This window comes from Nicotiana tabacum, chromosome 6 (genome assembly GCF_000715075.1).
Source record: "Nicotiana tabacum cultivar K326 chromosome 6, ASM71507v2, whole genome shotgun sequence".
In the NCBI taxonomy this organism is placed as follows: Eukaryota; Viridiplantae; Streptophyta; class Magnoliopsida; order Solanales; family Solanaceae; genus Nicotiana; species Nicotiana tabacum.
Genome location: NC_134085.1, coordinates 25,312,650 through 25,339,190, shown reverse-complemented (window position 1 = coordinate 25,339,190; position 26,541 = coordinate 25,312,650). Strand labels below are relative to the sequence as shown.

The 26,541-nt window shown below is 36.5% G+C and overlaps 1 protein-coding gene across 2 annotated transcripts; it reads left to right on the top strand.

The window, feature by feature from the left end:
* The first annotated feature begins 328 nt into the window (after positions 1–328).
* Positions 329–18,309, top strand: LOC107790466 (casein kinase 1-like protein 1). Of its 2 annotated transcripts, XM_075254628.1 has the most exons (13): positions 329–463; positions 558–598; positions 8,787–8,856; positions 8,950–9,098; positions 9,185–9,280; positions 9,374–9,444; positions 16,904–16,965; positions 17,059–17,122; positions 17,189–17,273; positions 17,351–17,477; positions 17,563–17,639; positions 17,711–17,774; positions 17,945–18,309. In XM_075254628.1, exons 1-13 carry the CDS (start codon positions 388–390, stop codon positions 17,977–17,979), a joined length of 1,017 nt encoding a protein of 338 aa, XP_075110729.1. In that variant the 5' UTR covers positions 329–387; the 3' UTR covers positions 17,980–18,309. The 2 variants fall into 2 exon arrangements, with proteins under 2 accessions (XP_075110729.1, XP_016467877.1); XM_016612391.2 differs by lacking the exon at positions 558–598 and having other exon boundaries at positions 331–463.
* Positions 18,310–26,541: the final 8,232 nt, after the last annotated feature.

Here is a 26,541-nt window from a genome sequence, read left to right as displayed (position 1 = left end):
AAAGAACTTGAATTGTTTGTTTGGTTAATGTAGCGGGTCATGACATCCAGCCCTATTTTGTTATATATATAATATAAGTATGCTTTTCCAGTTCAAAATAAATAAATTTGTAAGATGGGCTTGGTGGGTCCCATGTAAAACCCAAGCAAAACGTCAGCGAAACTAACATTTTAAATTTATAAAAGTACTCTCAATTGGTTATATTTACAGAACTACCCAAAAACATTCACAGGTATAAAATGCAAAATGAGGGGCAAAAGGTGAATTGTAGGATGACGAATGTCGTTTATTAATACTTAATAGTTGTTATAAATACCTATTTGTTGTAGACAGAAATTAAAAAAGAAGACCCTTCTGTGTAGAATTAGGGTTTTCTTGAAGTTTGGAATGGAGACTCGTGTGGTTAACGGGTATCGGCTTGATCGCAAAATTGGCAGTGGATCGTTCAGCGAGATCTATCATGGTGATTTTCTTTCTTTCTCCCCGGAGAAATTCTCTCAATTTATTAGTGTTCCTTGTTGTGGCGTGGAGGAGTTGATGTTATCTTGGTGGTGTAGGTACTAATATACGGACTAATGAGAAGGTCGCAATTAAGCTGGTCAGTTTTTTTTTTTTTTTTTTGTGTCTGTGTGTGGGTGTGTCTAGTAGCGTTAGTAATTTAGTTAGTTCTGTTTCTTAGATTATTTTCATTGCAGTTCTTTTTTATAATTGTGTTGTTGGTGATTAGATTGCTGTATTACCTTTGGTATATGTTTTTTCTGGAAACTTAGATATCAATTGAGGCAATTGATCTTTGACATAGTAATGTAGTTGAAGTACTATTGCCATACTCATCTGAACTATTAAGTGCACGTTTTGCTCCTGTGATATAGTAACTCTTTTCACTGTAGATGGCGTTTGGTAGTCTAATAAGGTCAAACTGTTAACATAACCTCATTCTAGTGAGATTTCTTATGGAGTCTGTTTGTATTTTTCGTTTACTTGGTGAACTGATAGGTTTTAATTTATTGTTGATGTTTCACCCTAATTGATAGGATCCCTGTTATATTGATCATAGTTTTTTTGGCAGAGTGATGTTAATTGGAATTAAATCTTGTTTTCTGTTTTCATTTCAAAAGCTTAAGATGAATGAACCCTAGGATTACTTCAAATATAATTTATAATTTTTGTTGGATAAATTATTATTTTGTTTAACATTGATTTTGCACAATAGATTGTACAACTTTTAATGCATAAAAGAGTAGTTAGTGTTTGATTTAAAGACTTAAAGATTTTGTTCTAAAAAAATATATTTATAGACTTAAAACTATGGCACAAGTATAATTTTCAATGTTCTAAAGAAAACCTTTATCAAGCTCTTCTCATTTGTATATTAAGAATAACAAACAAAATACTAAAGCCAGTGTTACAATATTAGTTACATGGAAGTGAACTATATAACTTTCCTATACTTTAAGATGGTTATTGTTTTAGTATTCTTTTTGCCGTAAGGTTAGAAGGGCTCAGAGTGTTAAAGGTCGAGATATCTGAATTTTAGTGTAGAATTCAGATATGGATTTTTTAATTTTCTTAACAATAAATATACATATTTAGGCATTGCTCTAATAAGTGCTATACATCACTATGTTTTCTAATTGAAAGTGCCTACAAGATATTTCAAGAGATCACAATCGAAGAAAAACTATTTGACTCTTTAGACCATTTCTTTGTGAATGCCATGCTTTGCTCTTTGTCGCGCTACTTCTGCTAGCAACTGGTTTCGGAATCTTTTTAAGGCACTGTGTTGAGTAAGGAATTGAAGTAAACTCTATTGTGGGGTTCAATATTGATGGACTCTACTCCTCTCCTGGAGGAGGGGTGATAGTGCCTTTTGTTTAGCTCCTTTAAGTTGATATTGAACAATATATAGGCGGATATTGATCATCTTTTGATGTTAGTGTTGTCATCGGCGAAAAGCGTTAAAAAGCGCTCCAAGTCTATCTATGCTTTAAGCAAAAAACACAATAAAAGTGTGGGCTTTAGTTAAAAAAGCCGCAACGTAGAAAAAAATAAATATATATGTAATGCACAAAATAAGTAACAATTTCATTCATATGATTCCCTTAACATAATATATTCTTTGCCAATTATATTTATTGTTTTCTACTGCTCTATTCAAGCTACAACTTGTGGAGTTATGGGAAAATAAGCGCACACCTTATCGCCTACACTAAAGCGCGGCCTAAGTGACGCGAAGCGCACACCCTTAGCTTTTTTGAGCTTCAGGGCTTGAGCACGCCTTAAATGGATCTTTGATAGCACTGTTTGATGTTGTTAAACATAAATTTTCCAACTGATTGGTAAAATCCATGTTATGAGTTTTCAATTACTATGGGAAACAACAACAACAACAACAACAACATACCTAGTATTATCCCACACTATGGGGTCTGAAGATGGTAGTGTGTATGCAGACCTTACCCCTACCTTGTGAGGATAGAGATGTTGTTTCCAATAGATCCTCGGTTGAGGAAAACATAAGCACCATATTAATGAAAATATAGACAAGAATGGACTGTACCAAAAATTCATATAAAAGCATAATAAAAACAGCTAGATAGTAAGGTGATCAACAATGAAAGAAAATAACGGTTAGTCATAAAAACCTATTACCAACAGAAAGCGAGATTGCGTGCCAATACTACAGTTATGAACACTCTGGACTACATACTCTACTACCCTAATCCTCGATCTCCATATCTTCCTATCAAGAGCCATGTCCTCGGCCAGCTGAAGTTGCGGCATGTCTTGCCTAATCACCTCTCCCCACCTCTTCTTTGGCCTACCTCTACCTCTCGGTAGGCCCTCCAATGTCAACCTCTCGGTAGGCCCTCCAATGTCAACCTCTCACACCTTCTCACTGGGGCGTCTGTGCTTCTCCTCCTCATATGACTAAACCACCTAAGCCGCGCCTCCTGCATCTTGTCCTCAATAGAGGCCACACCCACTTTTAATCTCATTTCTGATCCTATCTAAAGCCCACACATCTATCTCAACATCCTCATTTCTGTTGCCTTCATCTTCTGGACATGAGCGATCTTGACTGGCCCAGTGTTTTTGAAAGTGAGAAGCGCAAAAAAGCTACAGGGGCTCGCGTCGCTTCAAAAGCGAAGCGAACGCTTCATCGAAGTGAAGCGCAATTCTTAAAAAACATAATGTAAACCTTTCAAAGACATAGTATAAATAATCAAAAAGTTCAATTTAAAAACTTAAAAATAGGTACCACCAAATCCTCCATAAAACCATAGGACAAGCAAAATCAAAGCTACTAATAGCCTGTTTGGCCAATTTTCTTTTTGGCCAAAAGCACTTTTGGCCAAAAATTGAGGTGTTTGGCCAAGCTTTTGGAAGGAAAAAAAGTGCTTTTGAGGACAAGCAGAAGCAGTTTTGGAGAAGCAGAAAAAAGTAGTTTCTCTCCAAAAACATTTTTTTGAGAAACACTTTTGAGAAAAATGCACTTAGAAGCAGTTTTTTAGAGTTTGGTCAAACACCAATTGCTGCTCAGAAGTGCTTTTCAAACTAATTAGCCAAACACAAACTGCTTCTCACCAAAAGTACTTTTGAGAAAAGCACTTTTGAAAAAAAACACTTCTCAAAATAAGCTGATTTTTGCAGCTTGGCCAAACGGGCTATAAGTAAAGATTGTTATTAACTTCTTCCTATCACACAGTGAAATACCAAAAGCAATCTTTTTGGCAGAGAAAAAGAAGAAAGAAGAAGCTAGTAGCAATCTAGATTCATCCCCCATCAACCACCACGGCACAACCAAAATAAACAGTTGAAGCCTGAAAGTGAGTAAATTCGGAGAATTATACAAACACTGGACGAGAAAAACTAAAAAGAGAAGAGAAACGGAGAAGTTCAAGAAGAAGAAAGAGAAGTTGGAGGAGGAGGAGGAGGGGGAGGGAGGAGGGGGAGGGGAGGGGGAGGGGAGGGGGAGGGAGGAGGGAGGAGGGAGGAGGGAGGAGGGAGGAGGGAGGAGGGAGGAGGAGGAGGAGGAGCTTTTCACTTTGGGTCTATTTTGTATAATAAAACAAAGACCCCTCAAACTTTTTTTTTTTCAAAATGACTCCTATGAACAGAAGCGAGCGCTTTTGCGCTTCTCGCTTCTGGGTCGCTTCTTACTTTCTTGGCTGAAGCGATCGCTTCTGCTGGTCGCGTCGCCTCAGTTAGGAAAAAGCGGCGGTTTCTCGCTTCGCCTCGCTTAAAGCGACGAAGCGCTTGCTTTTCAAAACACTGGACTGGCCAATACTCAACCCCATACAACATCGTTGGTCTGACTTCCACTCTGTAGAATTTACCCTTAAGTTTCGGTGACACCTTCTTGTCACACAAAACACCGGAAGCGAGTCCTATTTCATCCATCCCGCCCCAATACGATGTGTGACATCTTCATTATTCTCCCCATCCCCCGGAATAATAAACAAAAGGTACTTAAAACTATCTCTCCTAGGGATGACCTGCGAGTCCAGCCTCACCTTCCTTTCACCTCCACGAGTCTCGCCACTGAATTAGATTCCAAGGTCTGCCTAACCTCTAATTGCGTATTCACAGCGTCTCGCGTCTCGTCAATCAACATAATATCATCTGCAAAATAGTATGCACCACGGCACCTCCCCTTGGATGTGGCACGTCAATACATCCATTGCCAGAGCAAACAAAAAAGGACCGAGTGCCGACCCCTGATGCAACCCCATCATAATCGGAAAATGGTCACAGTCCGAACGAACGTTCTCATTCGAGTCTTTACTCCATCATACATGTCCTTAATCAATCTAACGTAGGCAATATACCTCTAGCCTCTAAACATCTCCACAAATCTCCCTTGGAACTTTATCGTACGCTTTTTCTAAGTCGATAAACACTATATGCAAGTCCTTCTTTCTCTCCCTATATTTCTCTAATCTCCTAACAAGGTGGATGGCTTCTGTTGTCGAACGCTCCAGCATAAACCCAAACTGGTTCTCGGAAATAGACACACTCCTCCTCACCCTTAGCTCTACCACTCTCTCCCAGACTTTCATAGTATGGCTAAGCAGCTTGATACGCCGATAGTTATTGCAATTTTGGATATCATCCTTGTTCTTGTATACAGGAACCATCGTGCTCCACCTCCACTCTTCGGGCATCTTCTTCGTTTTAAATTGACATTAAATAATCTAGTGAGCCAATCCAAGCCTTCCTTGCCCGCACTTTTCCAAAACTCCACTGGGATTTTATCCGGCCCAGTCACTTTGCCCCTGCTCATCTTACGCATAGCCCCCTCAACTTCACCAACTCTAATCCGCCTACAATACCCAAAGTCACAACGACTCTTGGAGAGTTCCAAATCACTCAGTACAATGCTCCTGTCCCTTTCTTCGTTCAAGAGACTATGAAAGTAGGTCTGCCATCTCCGACGGATAAGCCCCTCATCCAACAAAACTCTACCTTCTTCGTCCTTGATGCACTTCACTTGGTCCACGTCACGCGCCTTCCTTTCTCGCGCCTTGGCTAACCTGAACAACCTCTTATACTCACCTCGACCCTCGGGTTCCACATACAAACAATTAAAAGTTGCAGTCTTGGCCACCGTAACTGCTAGCTTTGCCTCTTTCTTAGCCAACTTATAATGCTCCCTATTCGCCCTCTTCGCTTACACTTTCCACTAGATTTAGATATGCTTCTTTCTTGGTTTCCACTTTTCTTTGCATCTCTCCATTCCACAATCAGTCTCTTTTGTGACCACTAGAGTAACCCTTTGAGACCCCTAATACCTTTCTCGTGGCTTCCCTAATGCACTGCACAGTCGTGGTCCACATAGCGCTTGCGTCTCCACTACTCCTCAAGCCCCCATAATCACCAGCTTGACCCCCAACTCCTGCGCTTTAGCTTCCGTCAAGGCTCCCCACTTGATCCTATGTTGGCTATACATCGCCCTCTTCCTCCTCTTCCTCGTGATCTCAAGGTCCATGACCAGGAGCCTATGAAGGGTCGAGAGGTTCTCATTCAGGATGACCTTGCAATCCGTGCGAAGACCTCTATTAGACTTCCTGTAGAGTAAATAATCAATCTGAGTCTCAGCCACCGAACTCCGGAAGGTGACCAAGTGCTCCCTCTTCTTCGGGAAACTCGAGTTTGCTATCACCAAATCAAATGCTCTAGCAAAGTCCAGTAGAGACATTCCTCCTCCGTTTCTATCTCCAAAACCAAAGCCACCATGCACATCATCATATCCCCAGACATCACTCCAATGTGGCTGTTGAAATCTCCTCATATGAAAAGCTTCTCGGTATGCGGGATACCATGCACCATCTCATTCAAATCCTCCCATAAACGCCTCTTGATTTTCTCATTTTAGCCTGCTTGGGGTTTGTACGCGCTGACCTCCAACAACTAGCTTAATAGTCATTAGCCTATCATTCACCGTCCTACCCTCCACCACTAGTTCACAGAGGTCCTTATCAACCAAGATACCTACCCTGTTCCTGTCCCCCACCCTCCCAGAATACCAAAGTTTGAAACTGCCCACATCCCGCGCCTTATCTCCTACCCACCTAGTCTCCTGTACACAAGCTATATTAATCTTCCTTTTCTCGAGAATCTTCGCTAACTCTACAGATTTTTCAGTCAAAGTTCCTATGTTCCAAGACCCCACTCTCAGCCTTGTAGCTCCCTTAGCCCTCTTACCCTCGTTACCCCCCGCACCCCTCCCCCGCAGCTCCCTTAGCCCTCTTACCCCTTACCCCCTCCCCCGTGCTGACACCCCCGAGGACAAGACCTTACCCTACCATCGTTCACCAAGGCCACTATAATCTGTGAGTCACTACACAAGCACTATCCCGAAAACAAGCGGCAAAAATAAAATGAATAACGAAATATAATCTACCACTAAAGGTTGCAAAACAGGTGAAAAAATAAAATAAAGGAACTAACATACTGTTAGTAATAATAACTATAATCTATAACTAAAGGTCAGAAAAACAGGTGAAGAATAAAACAGAGGAACTGAAGGAACTATAATCTACAACTAAAGGATAGAAAAATAGGTGAAGAAATACAATACAAGAGCTATATGGGGCTATAATCTACAATTAAAGGTCACAAAGAAAATGTGCAAAACTGGAACAGAATTACTGGGGGATATTTGAAATAAAGATTCAAAATAAAAATGTAAACAGGTAGATAATAATATAAACAAGTAGACAAAGCTATCACTAATATAATTAATTTGACAATGCTAGGGCAAATATTAACTAAAGATTCAAGAACGAAATAGGCTGGCAAGGAGATACAATTACACTAAACTATTAAACTATTAAAATATCAAGACAAGAGAGGAACAATAAAACCTAGATTGCAGCCCTTGAAGTTAACGGAAATCTGGCCGGCGGTGATGGATTGCGACGAGCTTCAAATATTTTTGTATTTTCTCTGGAATTTAGACCAACCAAGAAATCTTTTTCTCTAGGTTTCAAGAACGAAATAGGCAGGCAAGGAGATACAATTACGCTAAAATATCAAGACAAGAGAGGAACAATAAAACCTAGATTGCTGCCCTTCAAGTTAACGGAAATCTGGCCGGCGGTGATGGATTGCGACGAGCTTCAAATATTTTTGTGTTCTCTCTGGAATTTATACCAACCAAGAAATCTTTTTCTCTAATTTAATACGCTTCGCCGGAAAATCAAGATGAAGGCCACCATGGGGAACACATAATGGAGGTTCAGAAGCAAATGTTCAGTTGACAGAAAAATCGAAGCGAAGAAGCAAAAGAAAACGGCGAAAGATGACGGAAGGAACAAGGTTGTATCTAATTAAGAATCGAAATTGATTAATGGAAAATCTATGACTAGCAAGGAATCCAACTTTCCTCTTTTTTTCTATTTTTTCTTTGCTCTTAGAGTGAATAGTCCTCTCTACTAAGAAAACAGTATCCTCCTTGTGAAAACCATCAAGCAGCTATAACAAAGCTATTGAACGGAGCTACAGAAAATAGTATTCCAAGAACCCAAAAGAAACACAAGCGCCTGAATTCACCAATTCGGCAATTCACCAATCCCAAAATGCAGATAAAGAAGCGAATCCAATATAAAGCCCCCAAAGAATTACAAACAAAAAAGGGCCTCTTTAAAGGTAGCTATAATAAATGACGAACAAAGCGAAACTGAAGAATACGCGGTTGTGCCAAATAGAAAATTGTAGAAGTTGGAGGCTTAATCTCAAAGTAAAGGAAAATGCTATAATAAACAAATAACAGAAAGATGAGATGGATCGAAAAAGAAAGAAAATTTCACCCTTTAATGTTTAATACAGCAGCGATCGTGCAAGCGACATCTAAACTTTCAAATAGATCTGTCTCCCAATTACTGTGGGAAAGAAACTTAAAAATATTATCTCCTATTTATTGGTTGCTTTGGTCCCCAACATTGACTACATGAAATGAAATAGAAACTGCTTGCTTATTAGCTGTGGACATTATAATACTATTATGTAGCCGTGCATTGGTCTTAGCTCTGAAGCGTATTCCACGCCAGCAACATCTAAGATTTTTACATATCTCTTGCTTTTTGAATTAACATTGGTAAGATGAATCTCATATGTAGAATGATCCTATATACAAGTATCTGCAAAATGTTAGGTTGCCGAGGTGCTTCATTTGCTTTTGCTTTTGAGTCTTGGATTGGAATGTCTTGTCTTTTCTGACATTATAACTGGCTATTCCTTCTATTATTTTTTTATGTTACAATATCTTAAATATTTTGCAGGAAAATGTCGAGACAAAGCATCCTCAACTGCTATATGAGTCAAAGTTGTATAGAGTTCTTCAGGGAGGAAGTAATTGGCTTATCCTGTTTCTATTCCTAATCTTTGTTCCCAATTCTCTAGTTTGTTCTGGTTAGCATTATAATTGTAATACTTTTCATGTAGCTGGAATTCCAAATGCGAGGTGGTTTGGCGTGGAGGGAGATTACAATGTTCTGGTCATGGATTTGCTTGGACCCAATCTTGAAGTTTTATTAAATTTTTGCAGTAGGAAGCTTTCCCTGAAGACAGTTTTGATGCTTGCAGATCAAATGGTTAATTTTAATTTAATGCTTCAAATTTTAGCATTAGTATACCTTAAAATGTGTTGGTTATATGGCTATTCTGGTATGTACTGCAGATAAATTGTGTCGAATTTATTCATTGTAAATCATTTTTGCACCGAGATATCAAGCCAGACAATTTTCTAATGGGCTTCGGAAAGCGTGTAAAACAGGTCCCATATTCTTATTACTGTCTCGTTACTTTTGTTACCATGATTTTGCAGGATTTGTGTTTCTTTAATATTTTGTTATGGCTTAAAGTGCAGGCCTACATTATTGACTTTGGTCTAGCCAAGAGGTACAGAAACACTTCAAGTCACCAACACATTCCTTACAGGTAAGGTTATTATGAGTTGCTCATTTGGTAGGATATTAAGTGTTTACAGCACCTTTCTTTCTTTCCACTTTTAAATCTTGAAAATGCTCTAGCGGAGGATGTAGTGAATTCTCACTTGCCCCTTATGTTCTTTTCCCTTGTTTATAAAAGCTTTGAGTTTGCTTTAGCATTGGAAGCAAGCTAATGCGTACTCCATGTAAAATTCCCTTCCAATGAGGACATCACGACATAATATGCTTATCCTAAAAGAGGACATCAAAATGAAGAATCTATATCTCTATCTATATAATATTAAAAGGAAAGGAAAAAGCCTCCACGTTAAGCCAAGTGGTAGCCTCACAATAGGTCACTTGGCAATTTAGGAAAAAGTTTGTTAGGTTAGGTAATAATTAGTTTCTCTTTGAATTTAATTTTAAAAAAAATTAAATTATACATTATGTGTTTTTTATTTGAATTTTAACATACTTAACTATTTTTTTCCGAAACAATAGTTTTTATATATTGAAAATTATTTATTTTGAAACTTGTTCTATTTTAAATTGGGAAGTTGCCAGAACATACTATAACTTCATATATTATATTAAAAGAATGATAGTGAAGCATGAGGTAAAGCCAAGTATCATATAGAGAAAATACTACTTCGCACTTTAAAGGCAAAATTTAACTTGATTTTACGACAAAAATCTAATATAAATCTATATTATAGAATTGTATAGACAATTTGTAATGCTTGTTGACATGTGATTTTGTCCCTCCCCAAATTTTTCACATTTTAGCACATAAATATTTAATTTAGCCTTAATGTAGCTATTTCAGCTTATTTTGACTCTTTTACTTTATTTTCGTCACAAAAATGAAAATTACAAAAAATATATATAAATTTTAGTTTATTTATTTCTCATAAACTTTAAAAAATATAAAAATAGTACTTTATATTTTTATCTTTATATATATAAAACGAAAATTGTAAAAAATAGTTTAATTAATGTGTTGTAGCTTTTTTTAAAAAAAAAACTTGGAAAAATATAAAAATAGTTTCGTTTTAATTGTCAGTCTTATTTTTATAGTTATTTTGCTTATGTAGGATTAATTAAATAAATTCATGTTTTCATTCTCGGTTTCGCGCAAAGAATAATATTCGGGTTCAAACGACCCATTTTTAGGCCTAATTTTCGAACCTAGCCCGTAACAATCCGAGCCCACCACACGTGGGGGACAAAGACAAACACAAGAACATGGGCACATGGACAAAGTAACATGGGAAGGCTTTTAAAATTGGACCACTTAGATTTAAAAGAAAAAAAGAGAAAAAGCATATAAAAACACCCTACATTTACATATACACGGATGAGCACATGAAAGGGGGGACTTAGACATTTTTTTTTTTTGAAAAAAAGAAAGGGAAGACCACTACTGTTGGTCTTCTTCTCCATTTTTGGAGAAGAAAAAAAAACCACCACGACCATAACTCCACCTCCTTCACGTCTCAAAACCACCACTGCCCGTCACCGGAAAAATCGTCCAGCGACCACCCTTCCACCTCCAGCAACCACCGTCGCCCCAGCTTCCTCTCCGTCTCACGACCACCATCAACAGCCCACCATCCCTCACGAACCAGCAGCAACGTCGTCAACCAAACAGTCCGTCGACCACCCTATCCTCCAGCGAGCTCCAGCTCCACCAAAACAGCCATCGCTGTTGCGCCATCACCTTCCTCACGTCTAAACGACTACCCCCTTTACGTCATCACCTTCCTCACGTTCAAACGACTACCCCCTTTACGTCATCACCTTTCTCACGTCCAAACGACCACCCCCTTTACGTCATCACCTTTCTCACGTCCAAACGACCACCCTCTCACATCTGCTGCTATCGTGACTGGTCGAGAAATACAGCAGAAGCGTGAGAAACTTCCAATTCGAGTTTGCCAAGGTTGATTCCAGTTTGAAGTCGAGTTGACGACGAGGTTTGTTGATGTATCCGGCGTCGGTTACGGTCATTGTGCGCGTCAAATAATTGACGTTGTAAAAGTCTGCCAACGGATCATTTTATTAAAGAAAGAAGGTCCATTCCTTTATTTCATCTATTGTTTCAATGTCTTTTACATTCTTGTTTCAGTTTGGATTTTTGTTTTTTGCCAGCTATTCTTATTCTTGATTTGCTTGTGCTGTGTGAAAAGCCTTTTTCACTTATCTTAAGCTTAGGTCTTTATTTTTAGAAGATAGAGATTATGTTCCCTTAAAGTTAAATCCTTTGTCATGCTAGCTGGTGTTTATCCACAGGTTTGTTTATAAATTGAGTTTTATTTGATTATGTTAATCCCGTATTCACTTTTAAATTGGTTCCTTCATTGCTAATTGTGTCGCACATTATTTTATTTGGCTGTATTTGGTATCTTTAATTGTTATAGTAATAGGAATTCCTTCTGCTCTAGTTGATTTCATTAGAATAAGTATGAGTAATTCATTCCCTCAAAAACAAATGACGTGTAGTAGTAATTTGTTTCTCCACAATAATTTCCATAATCAATGGTCTTACAATAATGTTAAATTAGTTTTTTTAAAAAAAATAATAGTTATGAATATCCGTGGTTTGTTTTAGTGGAGTAAAGCCCTTTTGGAATAATTTGAGGCGTGCTGTGCCAAACAAAAGGCTTAAACGCACGACCCTCATCTGGTTAATCTTGTTTTGTCCTTAGAATTCGGGATGGGCCGTTTAGCGAATTTCACGGTCTTCCCCAAAGATAATAATGCGTTAGACTCTGTAGGCACGATTTTAATAAAATTACATTCTTAAACTCGGGTGCGCATTGATGCGACCCAAATCCAAATCTCAACGAAGTCGGAATGTGTCGATAATCATGAGTACATTGATTGTGACGTGGTGATGCATTTCCACGACATTGCAATTCTTTTAAAGATAATGAATGAGACGAGCCTCGACAAACAAAAATACAAAAGCTATGGGGCCCTCTATACGTGTTTGTAAAGTTACTTAGAATTCGGATGGGCCAATTAGCAAAATTGCACGGCCTTTCCCAAAAATAATAACTCCCTTTTTGCTTTAACTTTTGCTTTAATTTTAACTTTTGCTTTATCTTTAACTTTTGCTTTAATTTCAACTTTTGCTTTAACTTTAACTTTTACTTTAACTTTTGCTTTTTGCTTTAACTTTGGCTTTTGCTTTCCCTTTAAGCTTTAGCTTTAACTTTCGCTTTCGGCTTTAACTTTAGTTTAAACATAAGTTATAACATGTATAAAAATCAGATATTTAGCCATTACAATAGTTTAATCGACCGTGCTAGAACCACGGGATTCGGGGGTGCTTAACACCTTTCCTCGGGTCAACAGAATTCCTTACTTAGAATTTGTGGTTCGCGGACTTCATTTGGAAAGTCGAATATTTTCCTCGAATTGGGATTCAAGATAAACCGGTGACTTGGGACACCAAAAGCCAAACCTTTCCCAAGTGGCGACTCTGAATTAAATAAATAATCCCATTTCGAATATTGTCACTTAAATTGGAAAAACTCCCTCACGCATTTATCCTTCGGAGTAGGCGCGCAAAAATGAGGTATGACAATGCTAAGAGTGTATTTGAAATTGAAAGATAAAATACACAATCTTTAATATTCTAATTAGATTATATCATTGTATATATTTGAATTGATGTACAAAAATATTTGGATTGAGATAAAGCTTCTAAATTTGAATAGATAGACAAAAATATTTGAATTAATTTAAAAAATAAAATACATTCTTCTCTATTCCCCTATTTATATTGGTCTCGTGGGTCATTATCTATCGCACAAAATAAAAGATATATAATAATGAAACAATTAGAAGAAACATAGTAAAAAAAATGTAAAAATCAAAACTTAATATTGAAAACAAAATAAAAGAAAAGACTAATTGCTTATCCCATATAATGTAAAAAAAATATTAAGAATATTGATACATTTTATATAAAATTATAGAAGAACATATATATGGACGAAGAATACAGTTTGTATAAAATTATAGAAGAACATATATATGGACGAAGGAAAAAATCAAAACTAGTATTAACTATGAAACTATTTCAGGCATTAATTATAGATAAAATACTAAATTTAATAAATAAAAGAAAGTAATAAATAATACTCCATATATTATTGATAAATTTAGACAATTGAAGAATTAAGCAAGCTTGAAAGTGAAGCCAAGTGGTATTCAAGCTAGATATGAAGATAACATATTAAATGTTGTCTAAATTATATTAAAAGGATTATAGTCAACCTTGATTGAAGCCAAGTGGCATACTAAAAAAAAAGTAATTTTATTGAACAATGATATTGAACAATGAAAGAATTTCAAGTAACGAATAAATAAACTTACAACAAAAACAATAATTTTATTATAAAATTATAGATATAAAAATTATCTGAATTTGAGACGAGAAAGTATCTTTTGAATAGTGATGAGAAAATTCATACAATAATAAAGGGAAAAGGTCTAAAATTACCCCTCTACTATGGTATATAGTTTAAGTTTGTTCACCGTTATACTTTTCGTTCAGATCCACCCCTACCGTTAACAAACTTTCTAGAATTGCTCTTAACACTAACGTCCCTCCACTGTGGCACTCAATCCCTCTATTAATTTGTCCATGTCAGCTGCCATATCAGCAGGTCCCACACACTAAAAGTCACAGAAAAATGTTGTTTACTCTTTCTTTTCTTTCTTTCACTTTTTTTCCCTCTTATTCTATTTCTTCACGTTTTCATGCTCTTCTCCGGCGTCCAAAATTCTCAAAGTAAAGCCATTTCTTTCCCTACTTTCTCAAAACCCAGATTTGATTTCAAGGTAAACAATAAGACAAAGAACCGACCAAATCTATACACCGAGATCGATGGAATCACATGCACAAAACTATAGAAAATACTAAAAAATTTCAAAAATCTGATCTAAATTTTGTTTTAAGTTTGTCTTTCAAGTTAAATATGGCCATATGCGTTTTTCTTTCTACCCAAATAAATCTGATCCATTAGATTTAATAGTGGAGATTTAAAAGGTGTCTGATCCATAGAATTTATTTTTTTTGAAATTTAAGAAGTCTCATCTCCATTTTAGCATATGCTTTAACTTTACGTTTTTCTTTGTGCTGCTAAAATCTTAAGCTCTCTAACTCTACTGGGTAGTTGATTTTATGTCATTTTCACCGAAATCTGGTATCACAAAGAGTTACTTGTAGATTCTAATTTGGAAGGGTATGAGAAATTTGACCACGTTTGTGTTTGCACATAAAAAGATGCATGGAGTTAGCATCAGTGATGTTGTCAGGTTCTTTACGTGTATGATGGGGCTGGTATGTCTGTCGGGCTTAGCAATGGTGGGAATTGGGAATTTTGAAGAGATGAAAGAAGACGATGAGGATGGGTGTGGGTCCCATATTGCCATGTGTTTGGTTGTAGAATTTAATAAGTTCCGGGGAAAATTGGGTCCTGGTTATGGGGTAAAATCAGGTTCGGTTTTAATTCGAACCGGGTATTAAAATTGGGATTGGGTTTAGTGTGTGGGACCTGCTGATATGGCAGCTGACGTGGACAAATTAATAGAGGGATTGGGTCCCACGGTGGAGGGACGTTAGGGGCAATTCTAGAAAATTTGTCAACGGTATTGGGTGGATCTGAACGAAAAGTATAATGGGGGACAAACATAAACTATATACCATAGTAGAGGGACAATTTTGGACCTTTTCCCAATAATAAAACATAACTAAAAGCATAATAGATAAAGCCAAAAATAAGGATATAATAGAACAATGAATGAATTTCAAGTAAAAGAGTAATAAATTAACAACTTTCTCAAGAGTAAGAAATATGTATTATCTATGTTATATTAAAGGAGGTAATAAGCAAGGACATTAAATCTAAAATCAAACTAAACACGTTATAGTGCAATTATACTGAGTAACAAATACAACAATAATGATAATCGAGGAATAAAAGGAGGAAACATGGTATAAAATATGAAATAATAAGATTTATTGGAATTTCAAATTAGTAAGCGTTTTTGAGTTATAATGATAAAAATCACATATATGTAAAATATCATGTAACTTAAATCTTAATATATAAAGTCAAAAACCAAAAACATTAGGCAATGGAAGAATACCAAGCAATAAAGCATAATTTTAAAAGATAGTTGACTTTAATAATTAAACTTTTAAAAATCAAAAAGAGTAAAAGGAGCAGAAAAACTTAATTTCTAGGCTTATAATACAAAAATACCAATTATTAAAAAAACTGGTAGATTTATAACTAATATAGAAAAAATAATTTATATTTTGGACGAATTCAAATGAAGATGGGCAATGGAAAAAAGATTTTCAAGAAAAAGTTTTAGGAGTAAGAAAAATATATATCTATATCTATATTATATTAAAAGAGAGAATTAATAAAAATATTACGTCAAGTAACAAGCTAATAAAACTTCATAATTGCAAATGAAATAATACTAAATATAGTAGATTATGTAATAAAGAAAAGTGAGGAACTGAAAAGTTATTCGATGACTATATGAATCTTTTTCTAATTTCATAAGATTTTATTATTGGGCATGTTTCACTAGATAAAAATTAAAATTTAATTCAAGCAATAATATATAAGATGGTCAAACCAATTAGATCACACAACATGATTTATAATCTCCACACTCGCGCGGGTGCTATACTAGTGTTTATTAAAATTTCCCTTTGAGCAATCAAAATACTTTAATTTCAAACAAAAAAAAATATTTATTAAATTTTTAAATAAACACTGCAGATAGTCCTGTTTGCTTTTGGATAGATTATTGGGGGGTTTCTTCTTTTTGGCTAACTTTTAGATGTTGTAATCACAGAACTATTGCTGCTTTTGACATTAGTAATTCTTACCTTCTCTAAAAAATGATATAGTCATGTTGGCGTCAGTTGAGCGCAACGCAAAGTTACAGATAGGGTTGTTTTTAGATTTTAATATGATGGTGCAATATTCCTATTTGTCTATAATGATGCTATAATGCAAAATATACTGCTTTTAATGAATGCATGTATTCCTACCAAAAACACTTACATTACATTATGTTTGGGTTAAAAGGATTTGGAAGGAATGGAAACAAGAGGAGACTAATGGTTGTACTTGAACTTTTGAAAGATACTCCACCACTCCCTTGAGGAGACTAATGATTATACTTAACTTTGAAAAATACTCTACCACTCCCTCTCCATCCCCTAAAGAAAACATTGTGGTGTGAATATCTGTATATTCCAGCTTAGAATTGTAGGTACAACAGAGGGCTACTCTCTTCTTAAATTCAGTGTGTCCTAGGATATTATATTATTTTGTGCCCATGCATTAACGTATCTGCATTTGTGAATCTTATTATGTCATTTAGCTAATTAGCTTACATGGTATATTGTATGGTATTTGGCCCTGCAGAGAGAACAAAAACTTTACAGGCTCTCCAAGATATGCTAGCATGAACACTCACCTTGGTATCGGTAAGTATTGTTATTCTTTAGACTTGGGTTTCACTTTTCTGATAGATGAACTTTGCTGTCTTTTGACTTGATGTACTATTTTGGTAATTATAGAACAAAGCAGGAGGGATGATTTGGAATCTCTTGGATATGTTCTTATGTACTTACTCCGAGGAAGGTGATTTTTGCTGCAATCTGTCCTCCTCTTGTTTTTGCCTGCATTGTTTGGCATCTATTATTGCAGTCTTCCTAGGCAAGGGTTCAAAGCAAGCACTAAGGAGCAGAAGTATGAGAAAATTAGAGAAAAGAAGGTTTCAACATCCATTGAGGTAATTTATTCGCAAATATGGTGATTGGACTCCTTTTTACGTACATGGAATTTAACTGCTGATCTGTGTTTCTGCAGGACTTATGTCGGGGTTATCCTACTGAATTTGCATTATATTTCCAGTATTGTCGTTCTCTCCAGTTTGAGGAGGAACCAGATTATGCTTACCTGAAGAAAATATTCCGTGACCTCTTCATCCGTGAAGGTCTTAATAAGCTTGGGAGATGCTTTTTAGCTTTGTCTGTTAATGTATGGTCTTGCTTTACGTTACAGTTCTCTTTCCTTTGCAGGCTTTCAATTTGACTATGTTTTTGATTGGGTATTGAGGTCCCAGCAAACTCAAATTGCAACTCCTTTCCAACCTCTTGTAAGTGGTATTACATCTCTGTTTTCTTCATATAAGCTTCACTTATATCTGACAATGGTTGCTTTATTTAGGGCCCTTGTGCTGGACCCAGCTCAGATATTCCTCCAGCCATTCCCGATGCAGAAAGACATTCAGGTTATTTTCTGGCATGCCTCTATGTGTTCTCTTATTTCTGAACTTGAGCACGTTGACACTATATCCTCGGTGTAATTGGCTTTTGTAACTACACTAAAATACTGGTCAATTCTCCTTGTCCCTTTTTTTAAAGGGAATTTCATTTTCATCTGCTCTCCTAAATTTTGCAGGTGAAGAAGGAAGACAATCAGCAGATCCTTTTTGAAGTAGTAGTTCTTGGACATTCATAAATGCTGGAAATTTACCCGGGCAAAGGAGTCCTATTGCAAATGCTTCCACGAACAGGGATGCTGTATAACAAGAGAACCTGATGCCTTCCATAATCAAGACTTTCGAAGCTGTTACAGTTAACGTGTCTTGGTCTAAGTCTTTCCATTACTGCAGATAATTTTTCCTTGAGATGGGATTATCTTGGCTAAAGATGTGTAGTTCTATATTAACTTTAGCTTGGCTCGTAGGAAAAGGAAATAGTAATGATCAGTTGTTTTTGTGGTTTCAAAGTTATCAAGATTGAAATTTAGTCTGCTATACGAGTCAACGCTTTCCTCCTAGTGGATCTCTGAGGCGAGGTTTAGTCTCGGGAGCCATGAAACATTCACAATGGGAAATGATTCTGATTCTCGCGCACGCCTGAAGCAAGTCCAAGGACCATACAGAATATATCAGGTGGACATAGTAACTCTCCACTCGGTGGATCATCTGATCCTAAATGTGCCTCATCTGGCTAGAATACTTTTGGCACAATGAACTACGGCTGGCATGTGTCAGGCCCAGGCTCAGGCCCGCGAGCCCATATGGGTAGTGGGACTAAACAGGTCTAACTGTTTAAGGCCGGGACCAAGGGAGGTGGGCCTGCTAAGTGGGCTGGTTCTGTTATGAAGCCCGTTAGGACCGGACCTGTTATATTCCGCATTTTCGTACGTTAAAATTTCGTTGTAAGTTAATCGACGTAATTCCAAGGAAAAGATTATTTGGAGATTATAAGAATTATGCTATGTCAAACAAGTAGCAAGTAAATTCGTAAACGTGAAAGGGAAAGCAAGTAAAAGAAAATGAATTTTCGTCCAAGTTTGGCATGTTGGGATAAAATACGGTTCGAGCTAAAATACCCAGTATTTATGGACTAGTGTCATACAAGATACTACATGGCCATGATAGTAAGGTGTATAGGGTATGTGGAAAGTGAGTAACATTTTAAGTAATTTGTGATAATTTTTAAATTATACGGATAATAGATTAATTACCGGATAACGAAATATTATCCGGTTAACTAATAAGTGGATAATTTTTTTGGATAAACACAAAGCCAAAAACGTGGCAACCCCTACATGAGTCATTATGTGACTCTGGCATAACTTTGCAATGTGTCAACCCTTAAAGAGATTATTACGGAAAGACTCTCAAAATTGTTGCATCAGTAAGTACCTTATAAAGTTGAGATAAATTCACAACTACTAGTGTTATTCCTACGATTACTTACAACTTGAAAAATCACATATAAAAATCATCATACAACTTCCAATCTTCAAGAACTTCAAGATTCCTTCCCCTGAAGTTTATTCAATTTCAATTTTGGAGTATTAGTAAACTCATAGCACCAGAAAAGAAGAATCTTAACAGCACCATATTTTGTACGCCGTGAATAAAGTAGGGAATGAAATTCATTCAATTTCGCATACGAAATTTATTACCAAAATTTCATACGAGATTTTATAAGATAATAGCAACGGGATTTTGCGATTCGGAGAGACCACAGTGCAATCTTTTCCAAGAATATCATACGTATTTTTTCCTACTCCAGGTATGTTAAGGCTATCCCTTCTTTCTTTTGGCATGATCCATACGATATGAACGAAACATGCAAATGCAAAAATTCCATAAGTGACTCTACTCATAGAAGTAATAGAAATATCTATGTTCTTTAATTTCCATGTGTCATAATATTTTATCATCTGTTCATGGGTCTAAAAAAATACGAAAGTTGAAAAGATATTACTTTATGATATTACTCAGAGGCAAAATGGTCTTATGACATTCCGAATAATTTTATTGACGTACTTTTTATGCACTGCATTCATGTGCACTGACCCATGACCAGATGGCGTTATATACGCGTATATATGTAAATATATGTATATGGGATATGGGAAAAGGTTATGGCGTTATATACGCACCACCACCTGATCAGCTGGTATATGATGATGATGTTGCCCACAGTGGCTGAAATATGATTCAAACGGCGTTATATACGCATATATGGGTATGTATTCAAATGGCGTTATATACGCATATATATGTATGTATTCAAACGGCGTTATATACGCGTATATATGTATGTATATGGGATATGGGAAAGGTTATGCCGTTATATACGCACCACCACCTGATCAGCTGGTATACGATGATGATTTTGCCCACAGTGACCGATATGATATGATGGGATGCCCTCAGAGGCTGATGATGTTATGAAACATATACCTATGCACGGCATGACATTCATACGCATATGCATGACGCTGAAAGTAATTTATGATTTACAAAGTTATTCAGACTTACGGGTTGAGTCATATACTCCATATGTCTTCCATGTCTCCTATGTATTTATTTATGTGCCTTACATACTCGGTACATTATTCGTACTGACGTCCCTTTTGCCTGGGGACGCTGCGTTTCATGCCCGCAGGTCCTGATAGACAGGTCGAGAGCCCTCCAAGTAGGCTATCAGCTCAGCGGAAGATTTTGGTGCGCTCCATTTGCTTCGGAGTTGCGTATTTGGTTAGTATGATTTAGACGTTTATTGTTTGGTATGGCGGGACTCTGTCCCGACCTTTGTGACACTTATGTACTCTTAGAGGCTTGTAGACATATGTCGTGTACGTGAAAGATTGTACGACCCTGTCGGCCTATGTTTGATTTTATAAATGATTATGTTAGCCTATTAGGCCCATATGTCACATGTATATAATGATGTAATAAGAAAGGTACATTACGTTGGTACTCGGTCAAGTAAGGTACTGGGTGCCTGTTGCGGCTCATCGATTTGGGTCGTGACAAAAGTGGTATCAGAGCAGTTCAGTCCTAGGGAGTCTACAAGCCATGTCTAGTAGAGTCTTGTTTATGGGTGTGTCGTGCACCACACTTATAAGCAGGAGGCTACAGGGCATTTAGGACTGTCACTCTTTTTTCTTACTCTAGATCCTGTCGTAGAGCTCACTTATAAGAATTCAAGTCCCGAGCTTCTATTTTTATTCGTAATAAGACGATGTCTACGCTCAGAAAGATGATCGATAAGAGATATAGCTGTGGAAGTGTTGAATTAGAGGAACTCAACTTTGTATTATGCTTATGATAAGTAAATGTGAGGTCTTTAGCAGATTATGGGTGTACTGAAAGGTATAAGGTTCTTGATAAGAAGCCTTAAGGCAAGAATGTCTATCCATATTAATGGTAAAGGACAATGAGAGATAAAGAAGATAAGTACAAGTTTCAGCAAGTAAAATGAGTAATGTGAAAAAGGGTATGGGGTACCCAGTTAATGAAGGTTAACAACATTATAATTGAGGTAGAGGAACATGAGCTTTTTGAGTTATATTCAATAGTAACAAAGGTATATACAATTGGCCGCACCCATTTTAGATATGCTCTATAGGGGTTAACAGAAGTAGTGTAAGAAGATATGATGGATGAATTATTTGCGTCAGTTGATTTTCGAAGGATATTACAAATGTTCTACTAGATCTCTTTATGAGACACCCAAATGGTACACTATAAAATAGTGCAACCAGATATGAGTACTATAAAGACATGCACTATAAGCCTTGAAGGGATAAATATTACCTTAATATGGTTCGCGTCCCTAGTAAAGCGAGAATGTTAAGCAACTTGAAGAGCTACTGGATGGAGCAAAGGAAAGCTAAAAGCGAAAGAATATCGTATTGAAGTTTTCACAAGAAAAGGGATATGCAAAAATATTAGCAGAGTAATGAGAAGAGAGATAACAAAGAATTATGAATAAGGTATGACACGTGGATGAAAACGGTAGAGTGTTACAGAACCTATGGTCAAATGAAGGAAGATATGAGAGGTGATGGGCCTTAAGACAACAAAAGAGTATAGTCCATAAGGTTATATCCTCATTTCGAGAAATAAGTTCGTAACTCCAACGCGACTACTAGAGGAAAAGTTAGACCCCAGAGTAATAGAACCAGAATGGATTGGTGAACAAGATAAACTAAATATGAATTTGGGACTGAGTGATTTGATAATAGTCAGCATCATGAGAATTTCAGATCACGTTCCAGCAATAATAGGACGGACAACAGAAGAAGATTCATGAGAAATTCAGAGAATGGTCATCTAGGGAGACGCTTCCCTACAACAAGCAATGTGAGCAACATTCAGCTTAAGGGACTGTATGTGCCAGTTATACTAAGTTTCACCTTCGTGAGTAAGGAATTTTGCTATCCTTGGTGCGAAAATATTACCGCAAGGCGAGTAAGGGTCATCGATGATGTGAAATGATGCCAAAGATGAAAAGGTGAAACATCTATAGGAAGGTCGTCGTAGCTTCAAATCTTAGTACTCCCCTAAAGGGGGGAATACGGAATGATAAAAGGAAGAATGCGATAAAAAGGAGAAAGGGATGAGATTGCACTTACCCAAGTGCTACAGATATGCTATGATTCCAAAACATTATGCAAGCGCGACGTCACAGAAAAGAAGTAAGGGTTCTTGCCCGATATGTTATTGACAATTAAGGAGCCAGTGCGAGATGTAAGTTAAGACCAAGGAAATAACACAAGAAAGATTCCGCAGAATATTGACATGAGAATGGGCCAAAGAGTAGTTAGTAGTTGATTCGGGAAAAGCCTAGTCATGTCTAGCCAAGAGGATACAGATAAGACAGCAGGTCGTGCAAGATAAAGATAGTAAAACCCAATATAGTGAATTTAACCCCGCAGTTATGACATTGTAATACTTGAGAAATATTCAAATAGGAGTTGGGGTAGTTAAATGTACCGTATGAGTATTACGGAAATAAAAGGTAGTTCCACTGGGAAGACAGTCAAAACTTCAGTTCAGAAGCAGCCCTACGAGCAGATGAGTGTGGAGGTAAGTAACTAAGGATAATTAGAAATGAGCACGAACATCAAGAATTCTATCGGTAATACAATATAATAAGCTCGCATCTTTACAAAAGTCAAAGGATCCTCCCTAAGTACTACAATGAAGGACTAGCTGAGGAAATGAGGAAGAAGGTTTCAACCTAAGCACATGACGTAAAGAGGAAATGGTCGTGTAACAACAGTTTCACAACAACATTGTTCGTCCTCCAAAAGAAAGAGGAATCTACCGTGGCTAGTGAACGTGAAGTAAAAATCAAAAGAAATATTCGAAGATCATATGAGTTGTACGGAAATTCCGGCATGAGGAGGAGCTAAGATAAGCTAAGTATGCACACAACAAGAGTAAGAAAGATCAAGAAAGATAATAGCTTACGTTAAAATAAAGCCGAGAAGGAACGAAAGAAATTATTCGATTAATGATCCAGAGTTGGTTACGTTATGAACTCACTTAAGGGTTCAGAGTTTTATACATACAACATATACAACCATAGAAGATTCTGGTATACGTTAAAAGAAAAGAATTGAGCCCAGGTCATAAAAGAAGGATTAAATTGTTAAAGGATTGTATCATGCATATTCCTCAGCGCCCATGAAAGGCACCATGAACCACAGATCAGAAGATAGCTTAAGTCTACGTAAAGGCTGATCAGAAAGAAGAGGAAACTAAAGAATTACATCACCCAAGTAAATCAGGAGTCTGATTGTTGGACCTAGAAAAATTATAGAAGTTGTGCTTGAGAACATGATAGAATCACCCTTAATATCAGATGTTCAAGAGAAATAACACAACAACCATAATCTATAATGGCTCTACAAGGAAGCCAATTAGAAGAAGTACCAGCCTCATAAGAAGTCAGTACGAAGCTCCCACCTGATTTTGTATGTACCAGAGGTGCGAGTATTATAATAGAGCTTTAAGTTATGGACGTGAATTACCCCTAGGTGGAAGAGAGGTTATGAAAGAGATAGAAGATAAGATACGATATTTTAAGGTAAGTAAGGTAAAGGTGAACAACGTACGAGATACTCAAAGGCAGAATATGTGAATAGTCCATACTTTAGATAGAAGTTTAGAAGTGCTGAGATCCAATAATCGGGAATGATAGCGGCATCGTCAGCGGCATATCTTCCAACCTATGGTTTCTAAGTACTGAGAGGTATAGTTAAGAGAATAGAGAAGAGTTAGAGACGATGTGATATCTCGCTTGATGTGCTAGAGTGATATAAGGAAACCTATGATACAAGCAAGTTGAAGAAAAGTTTATAAGTGGATATGTATAGGTTGCAAGCTAAAGTATGGTTGAGCGATAAAGTTTTAAGGAAACATGAGTAAGGATGAGGAAAGGCAAGTGAAAAGGTGATGAGAATGGATAAGTCTTTAGGATTAAGCCCATGAAAAGAAGAAGAGCAGGCAGTTTCTCTGTGTTATACAAAGCTCACTATAGCTTTAATGAACTCAAGGGAATCTAAGATTAATAGCATTTAGAAGGAATGAAATGCTGACCTGGTAATAAAATGAGGGTATAATTACGATAGATACAGGATGACGTTTGGGCCTTCGTTTGAATAATGATTTGAAAAAAAAAGGAAATAGAAGAAGAGAAGGAGAAAAGATTTCACTGGCGGCACAAAATTAGGGTACCCCCTAAGGTGAATCACATCGAGACACTATGAAATATGATTATGGAAATCACTTCAAATATTCCTCAATACAACGTAAGCCTTAGCGGTAATGTATTACGTAAGAAGTTTCAAGTCTTCAAGTAAAGGATTATAGATCAACATTGAGGCGAATCAACAATGGTCAGATATAAGTTACAAAGTATGACATGAGATTAGGCCATGATTTTTAAGACGAACGGTAATGAAGGGGCATTAAAGGACTGAGATTTATACCTAAAGGGTAGGCAACAAAGTAACTAAGAACTTGGTAAGCATACCTCAGTAAAGGTAGATTGAAGCAAAAAAATTATGGTATAGTATAACCCATGTAAATGTAATAAAGTCATGTGAATGGATAACCAGATCTATGAAATAAGATATGGCCATATTCGCAAGTTCTACAAAGTATCGCGCAAAGGACTTCAGTATACCTATAGAGGCCTAGAGAGGTATCCTATTAAGCCTTGTATATACAAAGTAAGACCTAGAGATTGACGAAAAGATAAAAGGAAAAAGAAAAGATGAATCACATAAGTACACCTATAAAGCCAGGGTCATACAGGCTGCATGACAAGAGGTAACAGAAGTTACAAGATTAGAAAGATCGACCACAGGTCATGATATGAGCAAAAACACTAAAGGGAATAATACTCTAGACTTTGGATTTATTCAAAGAATAGTTGCCTATATGGCTAGAAGAGTATTAAAGTGTTCGAAAGAACTATGGGTTACAAGAATAATAAGTGCATTAGTCAACATTCGAGGACGAATGTTCCAAAGGGGGGAATGATGTTATATTCCGCATTTTCGTACGTTAAAATTTCGTCGTAAGTTAATCGACGTAATTCCAAGGAAAAGATTATTTGGAGATTATAAGAATTATGTTATGTCAAACAAGTAGCAAGTAAATTCGTAAAAGTGAAAGAGAAATCAAGTAAAAGAAAATGAATTTTCGTCCAAGTTTGACATGTTGGGATAAAATACGGTCCGAGCTAAAATAGCTAGTATTTATGGACTAGTGCCATACAAGATACTACATGGCCATGATAGTAAGGTGTATAGGGTATGTGGAAAGTGAGTAACATTTTAAGTAATTTGTGATAATTTTTAAATTATACGGATAATAGATTAATTACCGGATAACGAAATATTATCCGGTTAACTAATAAGTGGATAATTTTTTTGGATAAACACAAAGCCAAAAACGTGGCAACCCCTACATGAGTCATCATGTGACTCTAGCATAACTTTGCAATGTGTCAACCCTTAAAGAGATTATTAAGGAAAGACTCTCAAAATTGTTGCATCAGTAAGTACCTTACAAAGTTGAGATAAATTCACAACTACTAGTGTTATTTCTACGATTACTTACAACTTGAAAAATCACATATAAAAATCATCATACAACTTCCAATCTTCAAGAACTTCAAGATTCCTTCCCCTGAAGTTTATTCAATTTCAATTTTGGAGTATTAGTAAGCTCATAGCACCAGAAAAGAAGAATCTTAACGACACCATATTTTGTACGCCGTGAATAAAGTAGGGAATGAAATTCATTCAATTTCGCATACGAAATTTATTACCAAAATTTCATACGAGATTTCATAAGATAATAGCAACGGGATTTTGCGATTCGGAGAGACCACGGTGCAATCTTTTCCAAGAATAATAGTTATGAGCAATTAAGGTATGTTAAGGCTATCCCTTCTTTCTTTGGCATGATCCATACGATATGAACGAAACGTGCAAATGCACAAATTCCATAAGTGACTCTACTCATAGAAGTAATAGAAATATCTATGTTCTTTAATTTCCATGTGTCATAATATTTTATCATCTGTTCATGGGTCTCAGAAAAATACGAAAGTTGAAAAGATGTTACTTTATGATATTGCTCTAGAGACAAAATGGTCTTATGACATTGCGAATGATTTTATTGACGTACTTTTCATGCATTGCATTCATGTGCATTGACCCAT